The sequence below is a fragment of the Salvelinus alpinus genome, chromosome 28, assembly GCF_045679555.1.
Source record: "Salvelinus alpinus chromosome 28, SLU_Salpinus.1, whole genome shotgun sequence".
Taxonomy (NCBI): Eukaryota; Metazoa; Chordata; class Actinopteri; order Salmoniformes; family Salmonidae; genus Salvelinus; species Salvelinus alpinus.
The window spans coordinates 47136968-47159036 of record NC_092113.1 but is presented as its reverse complement, the minus strand read 5'-3'; the positions used below and the strand labels follow the sequence as shown (position 1 = coordinate 47159036).

The window sequence follows — 22069 nt, the reverse complement described above, 5'->3', positions numbered from 1 at the left end:
TCCACCAAGAACCACACCCCCAGGTATGCATCATCAATATATATTATCCACCAAGAACCACACCCCCAGTTATGTGTGTACTGTGTCGTCTAAAGTGCATTCGGTGAGTGTTCAGACCCCTCAACTTTTTTCACATTTTGTTACTGAACAGCCTTTTTCTAAAAATATAAATTAAATTGTTTCCCCCCCCCCCCTCGTCAATCTACACACAATACCCCAAAATGACAAAGTAAAAACAGGTTTTTAGAATAAAATAAATAATATATATTAAAAAAGAAATACTGAAATATGATATTTTCGTATGTATTCAGACCCTTTACTCAGTACTTTGTTGAAGCACATTTGGCATCGATTACAGCCTCGAGTCTTCTTGGGTATGATGCTACAAGCTTGGCACACCTGTATTTGTGTAGTTTCTCCCATTCTTCTCTGCAGATCCTCTCAAGCTCTGTCAGGTTGGTTGGGGAGCGTCGCTGCACAGCTATTTTCAGGTCTCTCCAGAGATGTTCGATCGGGTTCAACTCCGGGCTCTGACTGGACAGCTCAAGGACATTCAGAGACTTTTCCCAAAGCCACTCCTGCATTGTCTTGGCTGTGTGCTTAGGGTCGTTGTCCTGTTGGAAGGTGAACCTTTGCCCCAGTCTGAGGTCCTGAGCACTCTGGAGCAGGTTTTCATCAAGGATCTCTCTGTACTTTGCTCCGTTCAATATTTGGTTTGATCCTGACTTGTCTCCCAGTCCCTGCCTCTGAAAAACATCCCCACAGCATGATGATGCTGCCTCCACCACCATGCTTCACCGTAGGGATGGTGCCAGGTTTCCTCCATACATGTTGCTTGGCATTCAGGCCAAAGAGTTCTATCTTGGTTTCATCAGACCAGAGAATCTTGTTTCTCATGTTCTGAGAGTCTTTAGGTGCCTTTTGGCAAACTGAGTGGCGGCTTCCGTCTGGCAACTGTACCATAAAGGCCTGATTGGTGGAGTGCTGCAGAGATGGGAGAACCTTCAAGAGAGACAACCATCTCCACAGAGGAACTCTAGAGCTCTGTCAGTGACCATTGGGTTCTTGGTCACCTCCCTGACCAAGGCCCTTCTCCCCTGATTGCTCAGTTTGGCCGGGCGGCCAGCTCTTGGAAGAATCTTGGTGGTTCCGAACTTTTTCAGTTTAAGATTGGTGGAGGTCGCTGTGTTCTTGGGGACCTTCAATGCTGCAGAAATGTTTTGTTATTCTTCCCCAGATCTGCGAACAATTCCTTCAACCTCATGACAAGAGGATGCTCACCCGGAAGTGGCTCTCCTAGTGGCTGGGGACTTTAATGCAGGAAAACTTAAATGTTTTTCCTCCCCATTTCTACAAGCATGTTACATGTTCAATCAGAGGAGACAAAAAACTCCAGACCACCTTTACAACACACACAGAGACGCATACAAAGCTCTCCCTCGCCCTTCATTTGGCAAATCTGACCATAATTCTATCCTCCTGATTCCGGCTTACATGCATAAACTCAAGCAGGAAGTACCAGCGACTCGCTAAATGCCAAAGTGGTCTGATGAGCTAATCGACAGACTGGAGTATATTCCGTGGTTCATCTGATGGCATTGAGGAATATACCGCACCAGTCACCGGCTTCATCAACAAGTGCATTGCCAATGTTGTCCTCACATTGACCGTGCATACATAACCAAACCAGAGGCCATGGATTACAGGTAGTTTATTTATAATAATTTTTAAAAAACTTGGTCGGCCAAAAGTCTGTTCTTTCGACCAGTCAATTTGGTTGAACATTTTAAACGTGTATTTTTCCATATAGACACACCTTATGCGGTTTTAATAAAAATCAACTATATGCATTGATCTTGTCTGATGCTTTATGCTGTTTGATTAAATAAGACACAAATGTGAGCCCAAGATCTAGATATCCAGAGAAAATAAGAGAGAGAAAACGTAATCTGACCCTCCCCTTCCTGCTGGCTTTCACAGATTCTGCCATTACTCTCCAGAAGTTGCCTGTCATGGGCTATATAAAGAACTGGCAACCTTTCTGATGTTTAGTGCCAATTTCTTACAATTACGACCGATCTGTTTGCCAGTAATGGTTTTCATATGCACGTTTTTGTGGAACAGTTTCATTTAATTTATAATAATTTGTTCATATCTTAAACTCCTTGTCATGTGGTTAAACAACATTTTATCTAAATGAAAATGATATAAACATAAAAAGTAACCTCTATTGCCGTTGCCAACTATGTAAAAATTGCCTACATAAAGCCAACAAATAAAAACATTGCAGCCTGCAGGTAGAAAAATGTAATGATATAAAAATAAATATCCTATAAATCACATTGGCATGGCCTGTCTACAATGAACTTGAAACGTTTCAACTATTAACTTGGGTCCGGCTTGATGCACCTAAATATAAACAGTACCAGCACCCAAAACGACTATCAAAACCTATTTCAGTCTAAGTCGAGCACTGATAAGAAGTAATCAGGTTGGCCTATTTTACAACGTTTTCCACTAGATCAGTGCATGACATTTTTTTCCACCTTTCACGCCGAGTGGTTATCGAAAGGGAGAGAGATGGGGAAAAAAATTCAAATGTATTAAGGAATTGTCATTCTCAAATGGATGTAAAAACAGACTTTGTTTGCTTGCTATTTTTGAGGTGAAGAAAATATGACTTTGGGAAGCTCCACAGATCATTAGTTGTGGTGCGTTAAACCAATCATAAATACTATCAGATACCCCAAAATGCAACATTATTACGCCTACATTTGTGCGCAGGCCAGGAAGCCTGAAGGCCTACTTCTGAGCATAATCAGCGTCCTCAATCAACATTGACAGGAGCACTCCAAACAAAAGACAATGACTAAATTACATTTACAAACCTCGGAAAATAGAATGAAATGAACCAAAAACTTGTTTTTCACAAGTGTTACATAGGTTGTGCGCTCTGCAAAACAATGTGTCCACTCCGACACTGAGAACGGTCAAATTTAATCATCATATATTGAAATTACTGTAACCAAACAAACATTGTAGATTAGGAATTAATGCTAAATGTACTACTGGTGATTATATGTAATGGGGAATTGACGCCAACAATTCGCACAATGGAGTTATGAAACAATGAATGTGCACAAATTGGCAGGAGAGCGTATTCTGGAGAGAGAGGAGTGCATTATGCATCTGGGTGCTGCATGTTAAATCCGACGTCTGCATTGGCCATGCAGCTTTTACGGTGATACTGCAGAAGTCAGGGGCATTCATACTACTTTGCACTTTGCAGAGCAGTGTAGAGCTGTTGTCAAGGAAGTGAGTTTGTTTATACGGAATGTATCATCCCCACCTGCCGTCAATGCGGAGCTATACAGAGGGAGGCGCATGGCGATGGGGGTAATGAGGTTCATTTGACCTCTGCATGCCTCCGGAGGCTCCGCTGTTGCGTCACACCCTCCATATGGAGCCACCGAGGTCATTGGGGTCAGCCCTAATTACAGACAACATCCGCGCTGAGCTAAAGGCTAGAGCTGCAGCTTTCAAGGAACGAGACACTAATCTGGATGCTTACGAGACATCTCGCTATGCCCTCCGATGAACCATCACAGTCAATACCGGATGAAGATTGAATCTGACTACACCGGCTCTAACGCTCGTTGGATGTGACCGGGTTTGTAAACTATTACAGATTACGAAGGGAAACGCAGCCGCGAGCTATCCAGTGAGGCAAGCGTTCCAGACAAACTAAATGACTTCTATGCTTTCTTTGAGGCAACAACACTGAACCATGCATGAGAGCACCAGCTTTTCCGGACGACTGTGATCACGCTCTCCGTAGCCGATGTGAATAAGACCTTTAAAAAGGTCAACATTCACAAAGCCGCAGGGCCAGATGGGATTACCAGGACACTTACTCTGAGCATGCGCTGACCAACTGGCAAGTGTCATCACTGACATTTTAAAACTCTCTGACCGAGTCTGTAATACATGGTTCAAGCAGATCCCCATAGTCCATGTGCCCAAGAACACAGAAAAATTCTGTGTTGTTGGTAAAGGGATTGTAAGTAAGCATTTTCACGATTTAGGTTGACCTACTCCTGTTGTATTCAGCGCACGTGACAAATAAAATGTGATTTGAATATAAGGCACAAAATATGACTTCACGTTATTTTCCCTCCTCCACCCCAGATACCTGAATGATCTGTATACGTTGGAGCTGCGTGCCGGCTCCAGTGTAGTGGGCTGGGACATCCCCATCACCTACGGGGTGTTGCCCCCGCCCAGAGAGAGCCACACTGCCGTGGTCTACACAGAGAAGACCTCTAGCAAGTCCCGTCTGGTCATCTATGGGGGTATGAGCGGCTGTCGACTGGGGGATTTGTGGACCCTAGATATAGGTGAGTGATTGGCCAAAATCCTGCCGATTTTTTTGGAAAATCAAATCAAAGTTCATTTTTCATATGCACTGGATACACGGTACGATTTAAATGCATTATTAATTCATTAAACGTGCAGGTTACATTCAGGGTTATTTCCTGAAGGGGAGCTTAGGTGGCAGAGGGCGTGGCAATGGGAACACACCGCTGGGTTTTAGAGAGAATCTTTAGCGTTTAATCTTTATCTTTGGGCGGTGTAGAGAACATTTTTTAGATGCCCCCATCTTGGGCGGTGTAGAGAACTTTCAGAAAATGTAAGCCCATTTCCTGCAATTCTACACACTTCTCCATGGAGAGATTGTTTCAGTTTTAAATGTAATTTTTTTATTTAATTTTTACTTTGCTTTCAGAAAGTATTCATACCCCTTGACTTATTCCACATTTTATTCCATTATTCCACTAATGAATTCAAAATTAAATTGAAATTTCTCACCCATAAAACCATAATGACAAAGTGAAAACATGTTTTTAGAAATGTTTGCTAATAATATTATTAAAAAAATATATATATATATAAATACAGACATTTCAAATGTACATAAGTGTTCATACCACTGACGCAATACTTTGTAGATGCACCTTTGGCAGCGATTACAGCTTTGATTCTCTTGGGTTTGTTTGGATTTGGGGAAATTCTTCCAGATTGATGAAGTCCTCTAGAGAGTGTTCTGGAAGGTTCTGTCTGGCCACTCTCCCATAAAGCCCAGATTGATTTAGTGCTCTTGAGACTGTTCTGGAAGGTTCTCCCATCTCAGCCAAGGAACTCTGTAGTTCTGTCAGTTGTCATTTTGGTTCTTGGTAGTGATGTAAAAAAAAAAAAAAGGGTTTTCTGTTAAAACGATAAGGAAAACCCCCCCAAAATTCCACAGAAATTAACAAAGTAGAATAATGGTCCTATTACGCATGTATGCCCTCTAGGGCGATGAAGTTAAATCTACTGAAACCCTTTACAGACATGGCACTCAGTTATACTGTATCTACTGAAACCCTTTAGATGTTCATTCTTCAGAGTAGCCACCCTTTGCCTTGATGACAGCTTTGCACAGTCTTGGCATTCTCTCAACCAGCTTCACCTGGAATGCTTTTGAAACAGGCTTGGAGTTCCCACATGTGCTGAGCACTTGTTGGCTGCTTTTCCTCCTTGTGATGCAGCACACCACCACTCTCCTCCTTGGTCAAATAGCCCTTACACAGCCTGGAGGTGTGTTGGGTCATTGTCCTGTTGAAAAAAACAAATGATAGTCCCACTAAGCGCAAACCAGATGGGATGGCGTATTGCTGCAGAATGCTGTGGTAGTCATGCTGGTTAAGTGTGCCTTGAATTCTAAATAAACCACACATGCGGAGATCATCCGTTCACCCACTATGCGTGCCACAAAGACACAGCGGTGGGAACCAAAAACCCCAAAATGTGGACTCATCAGACCAAAGGACACATTTCCACCTGTCTAATGTCCATTGCTCGTGTTTCTTGGCCTAAGCAAGTCTCTTCTTCTTATTGGTGTCCTTTAGTAGTGGTTTATTTGCAGCAATACAACCATGAAGGCCTGATTCACACAGTCTCCTCTGAATACAAGCATTTTGCTACATTCGCATTTACATCTGCTAACCATGTGTATGTGACCAATAAAATTAGATTTTATTAGTTGATGTTGAGATGTCTGTTACTTGAACTCTGTGAAGCATTTATTTGGGCTACAATTTCTGAGCTGTTCTTGCTTTAGTATGGGCTTGGTCTTTTACCAAATAGTGCTATCTTCTGTATACCACCCCTACCTGGCTCATACGCATTAAGAAGGAAAGGAATTCCACAACCTTTAACAAGGCACACCTGTTAATTGAAATGCATTCCAGGTGACTACCTCATTAAGCTGGTTGAGAGAATGCCAAGAGTGTGCAGTCATCAAGGCACAGGGTGGCTACTTTGAAGAATCTCATATCTAAAATATATTTTGTTTTGTGTAACACCTTTTTGGTTACTACATGATTCCATATGTGTAATTTCATAGTTTAATGTCTTCACTATTATTCTACAATGTAGAAAATTGTAGCCATCGATGAGCTTGCGGCACCTTTTTCTACTTTTTTCTTTGGCCCTCATGAGCAAATTGCTCTTATTTTTCAGTGTTTGTTGGGTTCCCTCCACCAATTGATGTTTTCAGCTCTCATTATAGGTTATGGGATGAGATTCAGATCTGGACTTCTCATTGGCTACTCCAGAACAGACCAGCGGTTTCTTAAATTAAAAATAAAAACATTCCAGGGTGCTTTTTATGTGTGTTTTGGGGTTCCTACTGGAAGACCCACAACCTTCAAGAGACAGCTTTTGAACACTGGGTTGAACATTGCACTTCCAAAACACCTTTTATTTTATAATTTTTTATTTCACCTTTATTTAACCAGGTAGGCTAGTTGAGAACAAGTTCTCATTTACAACTGCGACCTGACCAAGATAAAGCAAAAGCAGTGCGACACAAACAACAACAACAGTTACACATGGAATAAACAAGCGTACAGTCAACACAATAGAAAAAAAGAAAGTCTATATACAGTGTGTGCAAATGGCGTGAGGAGGTAAGGCAATAAATAGGCCATAGTAGCGAAGTAATTACAATTTAGCAGATTAACACTGGAGTGATAGATGTGCAGATGATGATGTGCAAGTAGAGATACTGGTGTGTAAAAGAGCAGAAAAGTAAATAAAAACAATATGGGGATGAGGTAGGTAGATTGGGTGGGCTGTTTTCAGATGGACTATGTACAGCTGCAGCGATCGGTTAGCTGCTTAGATAGCTGATGTTTAAAGTTAGTGAGGGAAATATAAGTCTCCAGCGAATTTTGCAATTCGTTCCAGTCTCTGGCTGCAGAGAACTGGAAGGAAAGGCGACCAAAGGACGTGTTGGCTTTGGGGATGACCAGTGAAATATACCTGCTGGAGCGCGTGCTACGAGTGGGTGCTGCTATCGTGACCAGTGAGCTGAGATAAGGCGGGACTTTACCAAGCATCGATTTATAGATGACCTGGAGCCAGTGGGTCTGGCGATGAATAGGTAGCGAGGGCCAGTAGTGGGTAGTATAAGGGGCTTTGGTAACAAAACGGATGTCACTGTGATAGACTACATCCAGTTTGCTGAGTAGAGTATTGGAAGCTATTTTGTAAATGACATCGCCGAAGTCGAGGATCGGTAGGATGGTCAGTTTTACGAGGGTATATTTGGCGGTGTGAGTGAAGGAGGCTTTGTTGCGAAATAGGAAGCCGATTCTAGATTTAATTTGGGATTGGAGATGTTTAATATGAGTCTGGAAGGAGAGTTTACAGTCTAGCCAGACACCTAGGTATTTGTAGTTGTCCACATATTCTAAGTTAGAGCCGTCCAGAGTAGTGATGCTAGACGGGCGGGCGGGTGCGGGCAGCGAACGGTTGAAAACCATGCATTTGGTTTTTACTAGCGTTTTAAGAGCAGTTGGAGGACACGGAAGGAGAGTTGTAATGGTATTGATAATCTGATTTCATGATGTCTTGCACACATTCAAGGCCCGTAGTACCAGAGGCAGCCCCACAGCATTATCGAACTGATTTGAACTTCTCAATAAACCCAGCGAAATCCTGGGGGGGAAATAATCTGTGGACCAAATGAAACCAAATTAGAGCTCTTTGGCAATACATGTCAGTGCTGTGTTCACTGACGACCAAATGAAGCAATCCATGGAAAGAGCCGTCTCGAAGATGGGGGAGGTTTGGTCAAGCTGTGGGGTTGTGTTTATACTTCTGGGGGGGGGGGGGGGGGGCTTGAACTAGGCATCATAAAATCAGCAGATTATCAGGTGTTTTGCAGTCCAAGGTTCATCCCAGTTTACAAAAAACTGGGTCTCCATTCAAGGTTGTGGGTTTTCCAGCAGGACAACGACACCAAACGCAAAAAATAAAGTTAAAAAAAGCACACAGGAATGGTTAAGAAGAGGTGCTGGACTATTCTGGAATGGCCAGCAAGAAGTCCAGATTTGAATCTCATCCAAAACTTATGGCGAGATCTGAAAACAAGTTGGAGAGGGCACCCCTCAAAATATTGAAGAATGCAAGCAGTTATCTGCTGAAAAGTGAGACAAATTGCCAGTAGAAAGGTGAGCAGTGCTTGCTCTTTGGGGGTTTTAGGCTGGGTTTCTATATAAGCCCTTTGACTTCTACTGATATAAAAAGGCCTTTTATAAAAAAACATGTACTAGCTCTGGGGTGCCAATAATTTTGTCCGTGCCAAAAATAAAATAGAAAATCCAATGTGTGGTGATAAAAATTTGTCAAATTTATGTTTTAGAAGAAATCAGTATTTTTGGGGCGGGGGGGGGGGGGGGGGTGCAAGAGAGACATGGCATGTACAAAATTATTGGCACCCCAGAGCTAGTACATGGTTGCACAGCCTTTGATCAAGATAACTGCAGACAAATGCTTCTGGGGGCTTACGCAATCATTTAAAAGAAAATAAATTATAAAGCCCTTTTTGCATCAGCAGATGTATGTGGGGGACTGTATGTGCTCAACTGTATGTGCCAGTTCATTCTGGCTGCACCCTCTCTGTCTGTCTGTCTCTCTCTGTCTCTCTCTCTCTTTCTCTCTCTCTCGCCTGCTCTTTTTGTTTTCGGTTTGTTGCGTGTAGAATATTATAGCCTATTCATTGATAGGCCCTGCTTTACTGAAGTAAAGCGAGACATTTCAAGCCAAGAAATCGCGAGATAACAGCATTACATTGCTGATAGACGGTTCTGACTCCGTCTGCATGGTGGCCGACCGGCCTACACTGCGCCACTGTTCTCTGAAGTACGGCTACTGATCAGTCTCCTCCATTCCTAAAATAATGAATCTTAGCAGTTGGCAGACTCGACACTAAAACGGGAGTCGACACTGGGAGTCGTGATGCAACGAGTTGACGAAATCAATTATTTTTGTAGTCGTCTCTACCACTAAGAAGAAAAACCATTGTCCGTAAGTTGGGAAAATGGCAGAGAAAGGCAAGTGACAGCAGTCCTGTATGGCAATAATTTGAGGAAGGTAATGCAAACTTTGCGAGGTGGAGTCAACGTACAGAAATGGTGGTACGGGTGCAATTCCAAAGGGACGCATCATTAAACCCAAACGGTTGCTGGTAGAAGCACAGCTGCAATGTGAATTCACGTGGATTTATTTTAGTTTTGTTTGTTTTTTTAAAATCGTTTTAACAGAACCAGTAAAACAAAATGAAGAACATGTTTATTTGTGTTTCATTTGTCACTTCCCTACTACTTAATAGCGTGGCCTTTTTTAGCGCAGGAACTTGATAAGTCCTTGTCTTTCCTCCGCAGACACCCTGACATGGAATAAACCGTCGATTAACGGGACAGCTCCTCTTCCCCGCAGTCTCCACTCTGCCACAACCATCACCAACAAGTGAGTTAACCCAAATGCTTAACTTGAGCAACACATTTTGTCTTTTCAGGGAGAGGGACTTTATATATATATTTTCTGTCGTGACTTTTTTGCTTTTTATACCCTGAACCGGCAAGTAACTGGCTGTGTGTACATTTTTACTTCTGAGCTGGTCTGGTGCGTGCTTTGTCTATCAGGAGCTCACCTGTCTCCCTCCTCACCCGTCTCCCCTCCTCACCCGTCTCCCCTCCTCACCCGTCTCCCCTCCTCACCCGTCTCCCCTCCTCACCTGTCTGTTCTGTAACACAGGATGTACGTTTTCGGAGGCTGGGTTCCCCTGGTGATGGATGACGTCAAAGTAGCGACACACGAGAAGGAGTGGAAGTGCACCAACACACTGGCCTGTCTCAACCTAGGTACGTCAGGCTGACCCGACACACTGGCCTGTCTCAACCTCGGTACGTCAGGCTGACCCAACACACTGGCCTGTCTCAACCTAGGTACGTCAGGCTGACCTGACACACTGGCCTGTCTCAACCTAGGTATGTCAGGCTGACCCGACACACTGGCCTGTCTCAACCTAGGTATGTCAGGCTGACCCGACACACTGGCCTGTCTCAACCTAGGTATGTCAGGCTGACCCGACACACTGGCCTGTCTCAACCTAGGTACGTCAGGCTGACCCGACACACTGGCCTGTCTCAACCTAGGTACGTCAGGCTGACCCGACACACTGGCCTGTCTCAACCTAGGTACGTCAGGCTGACCCGACACACTGGCCTGTCTCAACCTAGGTACGTCAGGCTGACCCGACACACTGGCCTGTCTCAACCTAGGTACGTCAGGCTGACCCGACACACTGGCCTGTCTCAACCTAGGTACGTCAGGCTGACCCGACACACTGGCCTGTCTCAACCTAGGTACGTCAGGCTGACCCGACACACTGGCCTGTCTCAACCTAGGTATGTCAGGCTGACCCGACACACTGGCCTGTCTCAACCTAGGTACGTCAGGCTGACCCGACACACTGGCCTGTCTCAACCTAGGTATGTCAGGCTGACCCGACACACTGGCCTGTCTCAACCTAGGTACGTCAGGCTGACTGACCGAACAACCATTCTCTTAAGGGCCTACACGCTCTCTGTGTCGCTATCTGCGTAGTTTTACATACCTTTGTGCCGCTGAATACTTTTGAACGGGTCGTATACGATGCTCCGTCGTTCCGTTTGCATAGTGTGTAGAGCCCTTTTAGCTAAAATGGCCTAAAAATTACAATATTTGGTGCTCAATGTTTTATAAAATGTTGACCACAAAAACATTCAGTTATTGGATCACAAAAATGTACTCATTTCTAAACAAAAAAAACTAAACCGTAATGACAGACAGAAACCCGTCTCTGCTACAATTTGACCTCTCAACTTAGTAATGTGAAACGCTATCTCAATAACATTGTATTGGTCTTGGTATGTCCGACCAATCAACCGTTTTGGAATGTTATCGATCGTGGGGAAAGATATTCTTGTTTTGCTAGCTAATGGCTTATTTTGTTTCTCCATGGTTAGAAAATCATATAAAACCTTCATTTAAATTGAGTGTGTAGTAACCGGGCACATTTCTGTAAAAATAAATATATATATTAAAGCTGTGTAATGTAAAATGTGTCCCGGGGACGAGGCTTGGCCAATATCCAGATTGTAATACCTTCATACGACCTTGTACCTTCATACGACCTTGTACCGTACCAGGATATTCTGTAATACCCGGAACTGAACGAGGGGCGCTTTTTTTCAAACTCCATTCGCAATGCTAACGAGCACATGTAAAATCCCATAGAGAATGCTAACGAGCACATGTAAAATCCCATAGAGAATGCTAACGAGCACATGTAAAATCCCATAGAGAATGCTAACGAGCACATGTAGAATCCCATGGAGAATGCTAACGAGCACATGTAAAATCCCATAGAGAATGCTAACGAGCACATGTAAAATCCCATAGAGAATGCTAACGAGCACATGTAGAATCCCATAGAGAATGCTAACGAGCACATGTAGAATCCCATAGAGAATGCTAACGAGCACATGTAGAATCCCATAGAAAATGCTAACGAGCACATGTAGAATCCCATAGAGAATGCTAACGAGCACATGTAGAATCCCATAGAGAATGCTAACGAGCACATGTAGAATCCCATAGAGAATGCTAACGAGCACATGTAGAATCCCATAGAGAATGCTAACGAGCACATGTAGAATCCCATAGAGAATGCTAACGAGCACATGTAGAATCCCATAGAGAATGCTAACGAGCACATGTAGAATCCCATAGAGAATGCTAACGAGCACATGTAGAATCCCATAGAGAATGCTAACGAGCACATGTAGAATCCCATAGAGAATGCTAACGAGCACATGTAGAATCCCATAGAGAATGCTAACGAGCACATGTAGAATCCCATAGAGAATACGAACGAGCACATGTAGAATCCCATAGAGAATACGAACGAGCACATGTAAAATCCCATAGAGAATACGAACGAGCACATGTAAAATCCCATAGAGAATGCGAACGAGCACATGTAAAATCCCATAGAGAATGCTAACGAGCACATGTAGAATCCCATAGAGAATGCTAACGAGCACATGTAGAATCCCATAGAGAATGCTAACGAGCACATGTAGAATTCCATAGAGAATGCACATGTAGAATCCCATAGAGAATGCTAACGAGCACAATCCCATAGAGAATGCTAACGAGCACATTGCGAACATTTTTGTACAATTTCTGACCTAAACTATATAATGCTAGACAGCTACACAAAACATTAGCATTAGCAAGGCTCTTTATCCATGAGGGTATTCTCTGCTGTTACCAAGCCAATGCTTGATTATGGAAGAAGCTAACCACTTAGCTAGATAGCTAACGTGCAACTACATTTGGCAAAACAACTGCAGAGCATTTAGCACATTTTAGACAGTTAACTTAATAGTTATCAGATATCTAGCTGGCCAACATTTTAGTAGTGAATTCCATACTGTAATTAGATCACCAGGCGCATGCTGCACAACAGTGAGTGACTCACAAGGCTCCGGTTTCTCGTTGTTGTGTGCTTGTAAACAAACACGTGACTAAGGACTACCGTAATCATCATAATAATGTGACACCTGAAATTTAAGAACGCAATGTTCTTTTATCTCCTAACGTATTGCACACGTTGACTGCAGGTATTTACTTAAAATGTAGCTACAAATATTATATATTTTTTAGACGTGGTTAAGCAGGTATTGAAAATCATCCTGAGGCTTTGCCCAAATACCCCGGTATACGGCGTACCGCCCCAACAAATACCCCGGTACACGGCGTACCGCCCCAACAAATACCCCGGCATACGGCGTACCGCCCCAACAAATACCCCGGCGTACGGCGTGCCGCCCCAACAAATACCCCGGTACACGGCGTGCCGCCCCAACAAATACCCCGGGTATACGGCGTACCGCCCCAACAAATACCCCGGGTATACGGCGTACCGCCCCAACAAATACCCCGGGTATACGGCGTACCGCCCCAACAAATACCCCGGGTATACGGCGTGCCGCCCCAACAAATACCCCAGCGTACGGCGTGCCGCCCCAACAAATACCCCAGGTATACGGCGTGCCGCCCCAACAAATACCCCGGGTATACGGCGTACCGCCCCAACAAATACCCCGGGTATACGGCGTACCGCCCCAACAAATACCCCGGGTATACGGCGTGCCGGCCCAACAAATACCCCGGGTATACGGCGTACCGCCCCGACAAATACCCCGGGTATACGGCGTACCGCCCCGACAAATACCCCGGGTATACGGCGTACCGGCCCAACAAATACCCCGGTACACGGCGTGCCGGCCCAACAAATACCCCGGGTATACGGCGTGCCGGCCCAACAAATACCCCGGGTATACGGCGTACCGCCCCAACAAATACCCCGGGTATACGGCGTACCGCCCCAACAAATACCCCGGGTATACGGCGTGCCGGCCCAACAAATACCCCGGGTATACGGCGTACCGCCCCGACAAATACCCCGGGTATACGGCGTACCGCCCCGACAAATACCCCGGGTATACGGCGTACTGGCCCTACAAATACCCCGGTACACGGCGTGCCGGCCCAACAAATACCCCGGGTATACGGCGTGCCGGCCCAACAAATACCCCGGGTATACGGCGTACCGCCCCAACAAATACCCCGGGTATACGGCGTACCGCCCCAACAAATACCCCGGGTATACGGCGTACCGCCCCAACAAATACCCCGGGTATACGGCGTACCGCCCCAACAAATACCCCGGGTATACGGCGTGCCGGCCCAACAAATACCCCGGGTACACGGCGTGCCGGCCCAACAAATACCCCGGTATACGGCGTGCCGCCCCAACAAATACCCCGGCACACGGCGTGCCGCCCCAACAAATACCCGGGTATACGGCGTGCCGGCCCAACAAATACCCCGGTGATACGGCGTACCGCCCCAACAAATACCCCGGGTATACGGCGTGCCGGCCCAACAAATACCCCGGGTATACGGCGTACCGCCCCAACAAATACCCCGGGTATACGGCGTGCCGGCCCAACAAATACCCCGGTGATACGGCGTACCGCCCCAACAAATACCCCGGTGATACGGCGTACCGCCCCAACAAATACCCCGGGTATACGGCGTGCCGGCCCAACAAATACCCCGGGTATACGGCGTACCGCCCCAACAAATACCCCGGGTATACGGCGTGCCGGCCCAACAAATACCCCGGTGATACGGCGTACCGCCCCAACAAATACCCCGGGTATACGGCGTGCCGGCCCAACAAATACCCCGGTATACGGCGTGCCGGCCCAACAAATACCCCCGGTATACGGCGTGCCGCCCCAAATACCCCGGTGATACGGCGTACTGCCCCAACAAATACCCCGGTGATACGGCGTACCGCCCCAACAAATACCCCGGTATACGGCGTGCCGCCCCAAATACCCCGGTGATACGGCGTACCGCCCCAACAAATACCCCGGGTATACGGCGTGCCGCCCCAACAAATACCCCGGTATACGGCGTGCCGCCCCAACAAATACCCCGGCACACGGCGTGCCGCCCCAACAAATACCCGGGTATACGGCGTGCCGCCCCAACAAATACCCCGGTATACGGCGTGCCGCCCCAAATACCCCGGTGATACGGCGTACCGCCCCAACAAATACCCCGGTGATACGGCGTACCGCCCCAACAAATACCCCGGGTACACGGCGTGCCGCCCCAACAAATACCCCGGGTACACGGCGTGCCGCCCCAACAAATACCCCGGTACACGGCGTGCCGCCCCAACAAATACCCCGGTACACGGCGTGCCGCCCCAAATACCCCGGTGATACGGCGTACCGCCCCAACAAATACCCCGGGTATACGGCGTGCCGCCCCAACAAATACCCCGGCATACGGCGTGCCGCCCCAACAAATACCCCGGCACACGGCGTGCCGCCCCAACAAATACCCGGGTATACGGCGTGCCGCCCCAACAAATACCCCGGTATACGGCGTGCCGCCCCAAATACCCCGGTGATACGGCGTACCGCCCCAACAAATACCCCGGGTATACGGCGTGCCGGCCCAACAAATACCCCGGTATACGGCGTGCCGCCCCAAATACCCCGGTGATACGGCGTACCGCCCCAACAAATACCCCGGTGATACGGCGTACCGCCCCAACAAATACCCCGGGTATACGGCGTGCCGCCCCAACAAATACCCGGTGATACGGCGTACCGCCCCAACAAATACCCCGGGTATACGGCGTGCCGCCCCAACAAATACCCCGGGTATACGGCGTGCCGCCCCAACAAATACCCCGGGTATACGGCGTGCCGCCCCAACAAATACCCCGGGTATACGGCGTGCCGGCCCAACAAATACCCCGGTATACGGCGTGCCGGCCCAACAAATACCCCGGTATACGGCGTGCCGGCCCAAATGCACCACTGATGATTCTCTTCTGTCCGCTCCTAGACTCGATGGCGTGGGAGTCGGTGCTGATGGATTCTCTAGAGGATAACATCCCCAGGGCCCGGGCTGGACACTGCTCCGTAGCCATCAACTCACGCCTCTACGTCTGGAGCGGCCGGGACGGATACCGCAAGGCCTGGAACAACCAGGTGTGCTGTAAGGACCTCTGGTACCTGGAGACAGGTGAGTCCCTTAATCAAGTCTGTATGACACTTGCTTGTTCAGAAACATGCTGTTGTTTGTTTGTGTGTGTTCATTGAAAGTATCAACGATTCATTTTGATGTAGAACACTTTTTAAAAAGACAGGGAATGTCAACGTGATAATCTGTGAAGTATTTGTGTGTTGGGAATTTAACAGTACAAATAAGTTGAGTGGGATACAGCGGATCCGTAAGAAATCAGGTAGTTTTGATTGGTTAACACTAACCGCTTCTCTGTTCCTCACAGAGAAGCCCCGCCCCCCGTCACGGGTGCAGCTGGTGAGAGCCAATACCAGTAGCCTGGAGGTGAGCTGGGGGGCGGTACCTACCGCAGACACCTACCTGTTGCAGCTGCAGAAGTACGATATCCCCCCCGCCTCAGCCACCACCACACCCGGTGTCAGCCCTGCGACGGCACTACCGGTCAACTCCCCCAAGAGCCCTGTCACAGCCTCCGCAGCGTCCGCACAGGGCCTGCCTCTCCAGGGCCTAACGCTGGTCCCCTCCCCCACCACCACCATGCCTGGGAGTCCACTGGCTGCTGCGAATGCACGCGGGCCAGGTAACGACTACTGAATAACTGATTTTATTTAACTTTATTTCTGTAATATTTTAAATGCTCTCTTTTTAATTGTTTGGCTCAACTTCTCAAAACTGTTTTAATTATAATTGTGTCAAAACATAATCAAAGGGTTTCTTTCCAGATCAGCCACCATCTTAAACATTGGTTTTATTTTTTTCCCCTCCAGCTATCCTGAAGGTCTCTGCTCCACACACAACCACAGGCACCTCCATCGTCACGGTGAGACAGGCCAACCAGGGCGGGAAATCTCCCGTAACGGTGACATCACTTCCTGCCGGGGTCCGCATGGTGGTGCCGGCCCAGGGTGTACAGGGAACGGTAAAGGACTTACTGTGGTCTATGTACCAAATGCTACCCTATTTCCTATAGAGTACACTACTTTTGACTAGGGCACATAGTTTATAGTGTGAATTCCCCTATCACCCTCATGCACTTAAGGAAATCTTGGATGTATTGGAATTAGTGGATATATGGAGGTTTAATACCCTGACCTTGTGAGATATACATGGCGGAGGCTCAATCGAGCTAGTCGTCTTGACTACCCATGTCATTTTTGCTTGCACCAAAAGTTAGTGTTGATTGTTAGACAGCATTCTGTCCCCTAACTATCAAATCATTGGTATACACAATAGTCTTAGAGAATATTTATGTGTTGGAAATGTAATCAAAGCCTACTGGGTGACATAGTTTTTAACCTAGACAGAAGAATTTAAGTGACTTTTTTCGCTACGTAAAATAGATTCAACAGATCCCCCTTTTAAATGTTTTATTTATTAAACCTTTATTTAACCAGGAAGGGCTCATTGAGATTTAAAATCTCTTTTTCAAGAGCGTCCTGGCCAAGATAGGCAGCACCAAGTCATTACAAAAATTGCAGACAAACATGAAAAACTACAAGTAATCTAGTAAAAACCATAGAATTCACAAGAGTATAACAAAATTAAAAACAGCAAATTAAAAAGATTGACAGGTCAGGGAATCAGCCTCAAAATCCTTCATCAGTGATTTAAAAATACCAATCGGGACAAGTTCTTCCAGTTTAAAAGTATTTTGTAAGGTGTTCCAAGACGATGGCGCAGAGTACATAAAAGCCCTTTTACCAAATTCAGTTGGGACATTTGGAACAGTCAGCAGGATAAAGTCCAGCGAACAAAGAGACGACCCACCACATTTCTGAACAATAAAAATGCCCAAATAAAAAGGTAGTAAACCCAAAAAATGGCTTTGTAAATGATTGTATGAGACACTTAAATGTACCTTAAGAGGCCATGCATTTCAATAGTCCTCTTTTTTAAAACAACATATTTAGGTAAAGAGTTCATCTCAAACAGAAGAACTAAAAGTATAGATCGATAGATAGCAATATAAAAACGGTACCGTAAAGGCTCAGAATAAGTTAGAGGAAAAAGAAATGAACGTAATAAAGATCAAGTGTATGAAATATTTAAGCGTTATAATAAATAAAAAAATAAGCGAACTGGATGGAATGTGGTGGGAAAAATGCACCGAATTCAAAATAAAATTTAAAAAAACTTCGACATAAAAATACTACCCAAAATGATTTACTTAAACGTCTTAGAAATGAAGGAGTCACCCATTTAACCAAACAATATTTTAAAAGAGGAAGCAAAGTACTTTAAACATATGTTCCTTATTTCATTCTCCTCCGTCTCCACTAACTGAAGTTAAGGGTATTTTTCTAATAATAGTATAAAATTAACAGCTATACAGAGACTCATGTGAAGGCCTAATTACAGAGGAGGAACTTCTTGATGCAATTAAAGCCTTTAAGGATGGGTAAACTCCAGGGCTGGATTGCATACCAGTGGAAGTATACAAAACCTTTTTTTTGTTGATGGCAAGTTGAGGTGCAGTGCATTCGGAAAGTTTTCAGAACCCTTGACTTTTTCCACGTTTTCTTACGTTACAGCTAGTGATGCACCGATATGACATCTTGGGCCGATACCGATATCCAATATTTTCCTTGCCCCCCCCAAAAACGATGCCTATTACATTTTCTTGCGGCCTTTTTAAGCATTCTAGTACAGTTAAATAGTTAACAGACCGCTGTGTCCGTGTGTGTAAGGCACTGCGTCTCAGCGCAATTGGCCCAGCGTCGTCTGGGTTTGGCCGGGGTTAGGCCGTCATTGTAAATAAGAATTTGTCCTTAACTGACTTGTCTCGTTAAATAAAAAAAACAGGATTTCATCATACATGTCAAGCAGTGAAGTTTCAGCTCTGTCGGTCCGTGGCCTCTTCCTCGGTGCGCACTGTCATTGTGTCTGTTTCCATCTTGTCCAGGTGTGTCTGTAACATTTCACGTAAACTCTGTTTCTTGTCTGCATCGAAGTAGCGTTCATCGTACATAGCATCGAGCATCGTGGCTAATAGCAGTGACGCTATTACTGTGTAACTCCGGTAGGGCAACAATAGCGCAAAAAATAGCGCACTTGATAGTGTGTACCGGTGCTCGACCAGTCAGCGAAAGCTAACATCACCCACTACAGAACGGTTGATTGTCAAGGGCAATGAATTCCATTTTCTTGGCTTTAATGTATTTCGCCTTTGAGTTGTCTCCTCTGAAATGTTCTTACTCTTTCAAATGACTGCTCGACTTGTCGACTGCTCGATCCACACAGCAGACATTGTGGGCAAGGTTAGGAATGCTGTGTTGCACGTATAGCGCAAAATTGTACGTGGCGTCATTACGTCATGTACCTACTTTATATAGGTATGCACGTCAGCTTTGACATCGGTTTTGCACATCGGCGTTAAACTAGACATCGGTCCGAAACCGATGTTGCCAGTTTTAGCTAATATCGGACAATATATTGTGCACCCCTAGTTAAAGCCATATTCTAAAATGGATTCAATTGCCCCCCCTAATCTACACACAAATCCCCGTAATTACCAAGCAAAATCTGTTTTTTGCAAATGTATTAAATGTATGCGTGTGTGTGTATGTGTATATATATACACTGCTCAAAAAAATAAAGGGAACACTTAAACAACACAATGTAACTCCAAGTCAATCACACTTCTGTGAAATCAAACTGTCCACTTAGGAAGCAACACTGATTGACAATAAATTTCACATGCTGTTGTGCAAATGGAATAGACAACAGGTGGAAATTATAGGCAATTAGCAAGACACCCCCAAAAAAGGAGTGATTCTACAGGTGGTGACCACAGACCACTTCTCAGTTCCTATGCTTCCTGGCTGATGTTTTGGTCACTTTTGAATGCTGGCGGTGCGCTCACTCTAGTGGTAGCATGAGACGGAGTCTACAACCCACACAAGTGGCTCAGGTAGTGCAGTTCATCCAGGATGGCACATCAATGCGAGCTGTGGCAAAAAGGTTTGCTGTGTCTGTCAGCGTAGTGTCCAGAGCATGGAGGCGCTACCAGGAGACAGGCCAGTACATCAGGAGACGTGGAGGAGGCCGTAGGAGGGCAACAACCCAGCAGCAGGACCGCTACCTCCGCCTTTGTGCAAGGAGGAGCACTGCCAGAGCCCTGCAAAATGACCTCCAGCAGCAATTTTATTTTATAAAATTCTTGCCACCGGTAGAATATATATATATATATATATCTCAGCTCTGCAGATTTTGCTGCGAAAGAGACAATCATTGGATCACGTGTTTTGGAACCGCCCATATGTAGCTTGTTTTTGGTCGCAGCTTTAGTAATGGCTGAAAAAAATTCATTATTTACTCTGTAAATAACACCGCTGGGTGATTTTGATAATGATATTATTGATCGATTTTGAGTATGACTTATCTTAGCAATGGTGTTGTTCTACAATCTGTAGAAACTACACTGCTCAAAAAAATAAAGGGAACACTTAAACAACACAATGTAACTCCAAGTCAATGTGTTATTTTAGTGTTCCCTTTATTTTTTTGAGCAGTGTATATGAATAGAAAGATTCAGAACTTTTGTGAAACAGCACAGTGGAAAAAAATATATGGCAGCTAGATATCAAAACTGGATGTTCTTCGGAGATACCGAACAAAAATATAAACGCAACATGCAACAATTTCAATTTTTAATGTTAATGTTAATGTTCATATAAGGAAATGCCAGTTGGAAATAAATTAATTGGGCCCTAATCTATGGATTTCACATGACTGGGCAGGGGTGCATCCATGGGTGGGCCTTGAAGAGCATAAGCCCACCCACTGGGGAGCCAGGCCCACCCACTGGGGAGCCAGGCCCACCCACTGGGGAGTCAGGCCCAGCCACTGGGGAGTCAGGCCCAGCCACTGGGGAGTCAGGCCCAGCCACTGGGGAGCCAGGCCCAGCCACTGGGGAGCCAGGCCCAGCCACTGGGGAGTCAGGCCCGCCCGATCAGAATGAGTGTTTCCCCCCTAAAGGGCTTTATTACAGACAGAAATACTCCTTAAATTTCACAGAGAGTATATTTTACATTATTTATGTAGTGTGTGTGTGACCAGGAAGTAGAAGCCTAAGTGTTGTTGTCCATTAGTTTACTCTAATTAGGGGAGAGGTGGTAGGGTTAGGGGGACATACTAAAGAAAATATATTTCCATAAGTCCTAGTTAAAACTATAGTTATCCCAGGTCTGATTCATGGACAACAGGTTTAGTTCCTTCTTTTCCATATTCTCTAGTCCTATGAATAACCAAACTTTAGGCACTTTGAGATGTATTCTTGTAAAACAAAAAGTGATTTATAAATGCTAATAATTGTCATTATTTTGTACGTGTCTGCTTCCTCCTCCCCCCTCACCCCTCAGCCAATGGGCAGCAGCCCTCAGATGAGTGGCATGGCTGCGTTGGCTGCTGCGGCTGCGGCCACCCAGAAGATCCCGCCCTCCACGGCCACCATGCAGCTTCCAGCCGGTGCTACTATGGTCAAGACCGTGGCCATGAGCCCCGGTTCACAGACCGTCAAAGTAGCCTCGCCTGTTATGGTAAGAGATCCCTGGACGAATGGTCACACACACACACACACACACACACACACACACACCATGTAAACCTCTGCTGTTAATTATGACCTCTTCAGGTACACTAGAGTGATTCTGTTTATCACGGCTGTGCGCCGATATCCACATTACCTACTGTACCACCATGGAGGGAAGCAATGTATCGGCCATGCCTTCTAAATGCTGTAGGAGCTGTCTTGGCAGTGCCTTCTAAATGCTGTAGGAGCTGTCTTGGCCGTGCCTTCTAAATGCTGTAGGAGCTGTCTTGGCCGTGCCTTCTAAATGCTGTAGGAGCTGTCTTGACAGTGCCTTCTAAATGCTGTAGGAGCTGTCTTGGCCGTGCCTTCTAAATGCTGTAGGAGCTGTCTTGGCCGTGCCTTCTAAATGCTGTAGGAGCTGTCTTGGCCTCGCCTTCTAAATGCTGTAGGAGCTGTCTTGGCCGTGCCTTCTAAATGCTGTAGGAG

The 22069-nt window shown here is 45.8% G+C and overlaps 1 protein-coding gene across 4 annotated transcripts in view; it reads left to right on the top strand.

Moving 5' to 3' along the window:
- hcfc1b (host cell factor C1b) overlaps positions 1-22069 on the top strand; it is a 55430-nt gene that overhangs the window by 2298 nt on the left and 31063 nt on the right. For all 4 annotated transcript variants that reach the window (XM_071373307.1, XM_071373306.1, XM_071373305.1 and 1 more), the window contains exons 4-10: positions 4189-4397; positions 9771-9855; positions 10144-10250; positions 15874-16053; positions 16319-16633; positions 16821-16972; positions 21414-21590. In XM_071373307.1, coding sequence (XP_071229408.1) covers positions 4189-4397; positions 9771-9855; positions 10144-10250; positions 15874-16053; positions 16319-16633; positions 16821-16972; positions 21414-21590 — 1225 coding nt within the window. The remainder of the gene's footprint in view (positions 1-4188; positions 4398-9770; positions 9856-10143; positions 10251-15873; positions 16054-16318; positions 16634-16820; positions 16973-21413; positions 21591-22069) is intronic.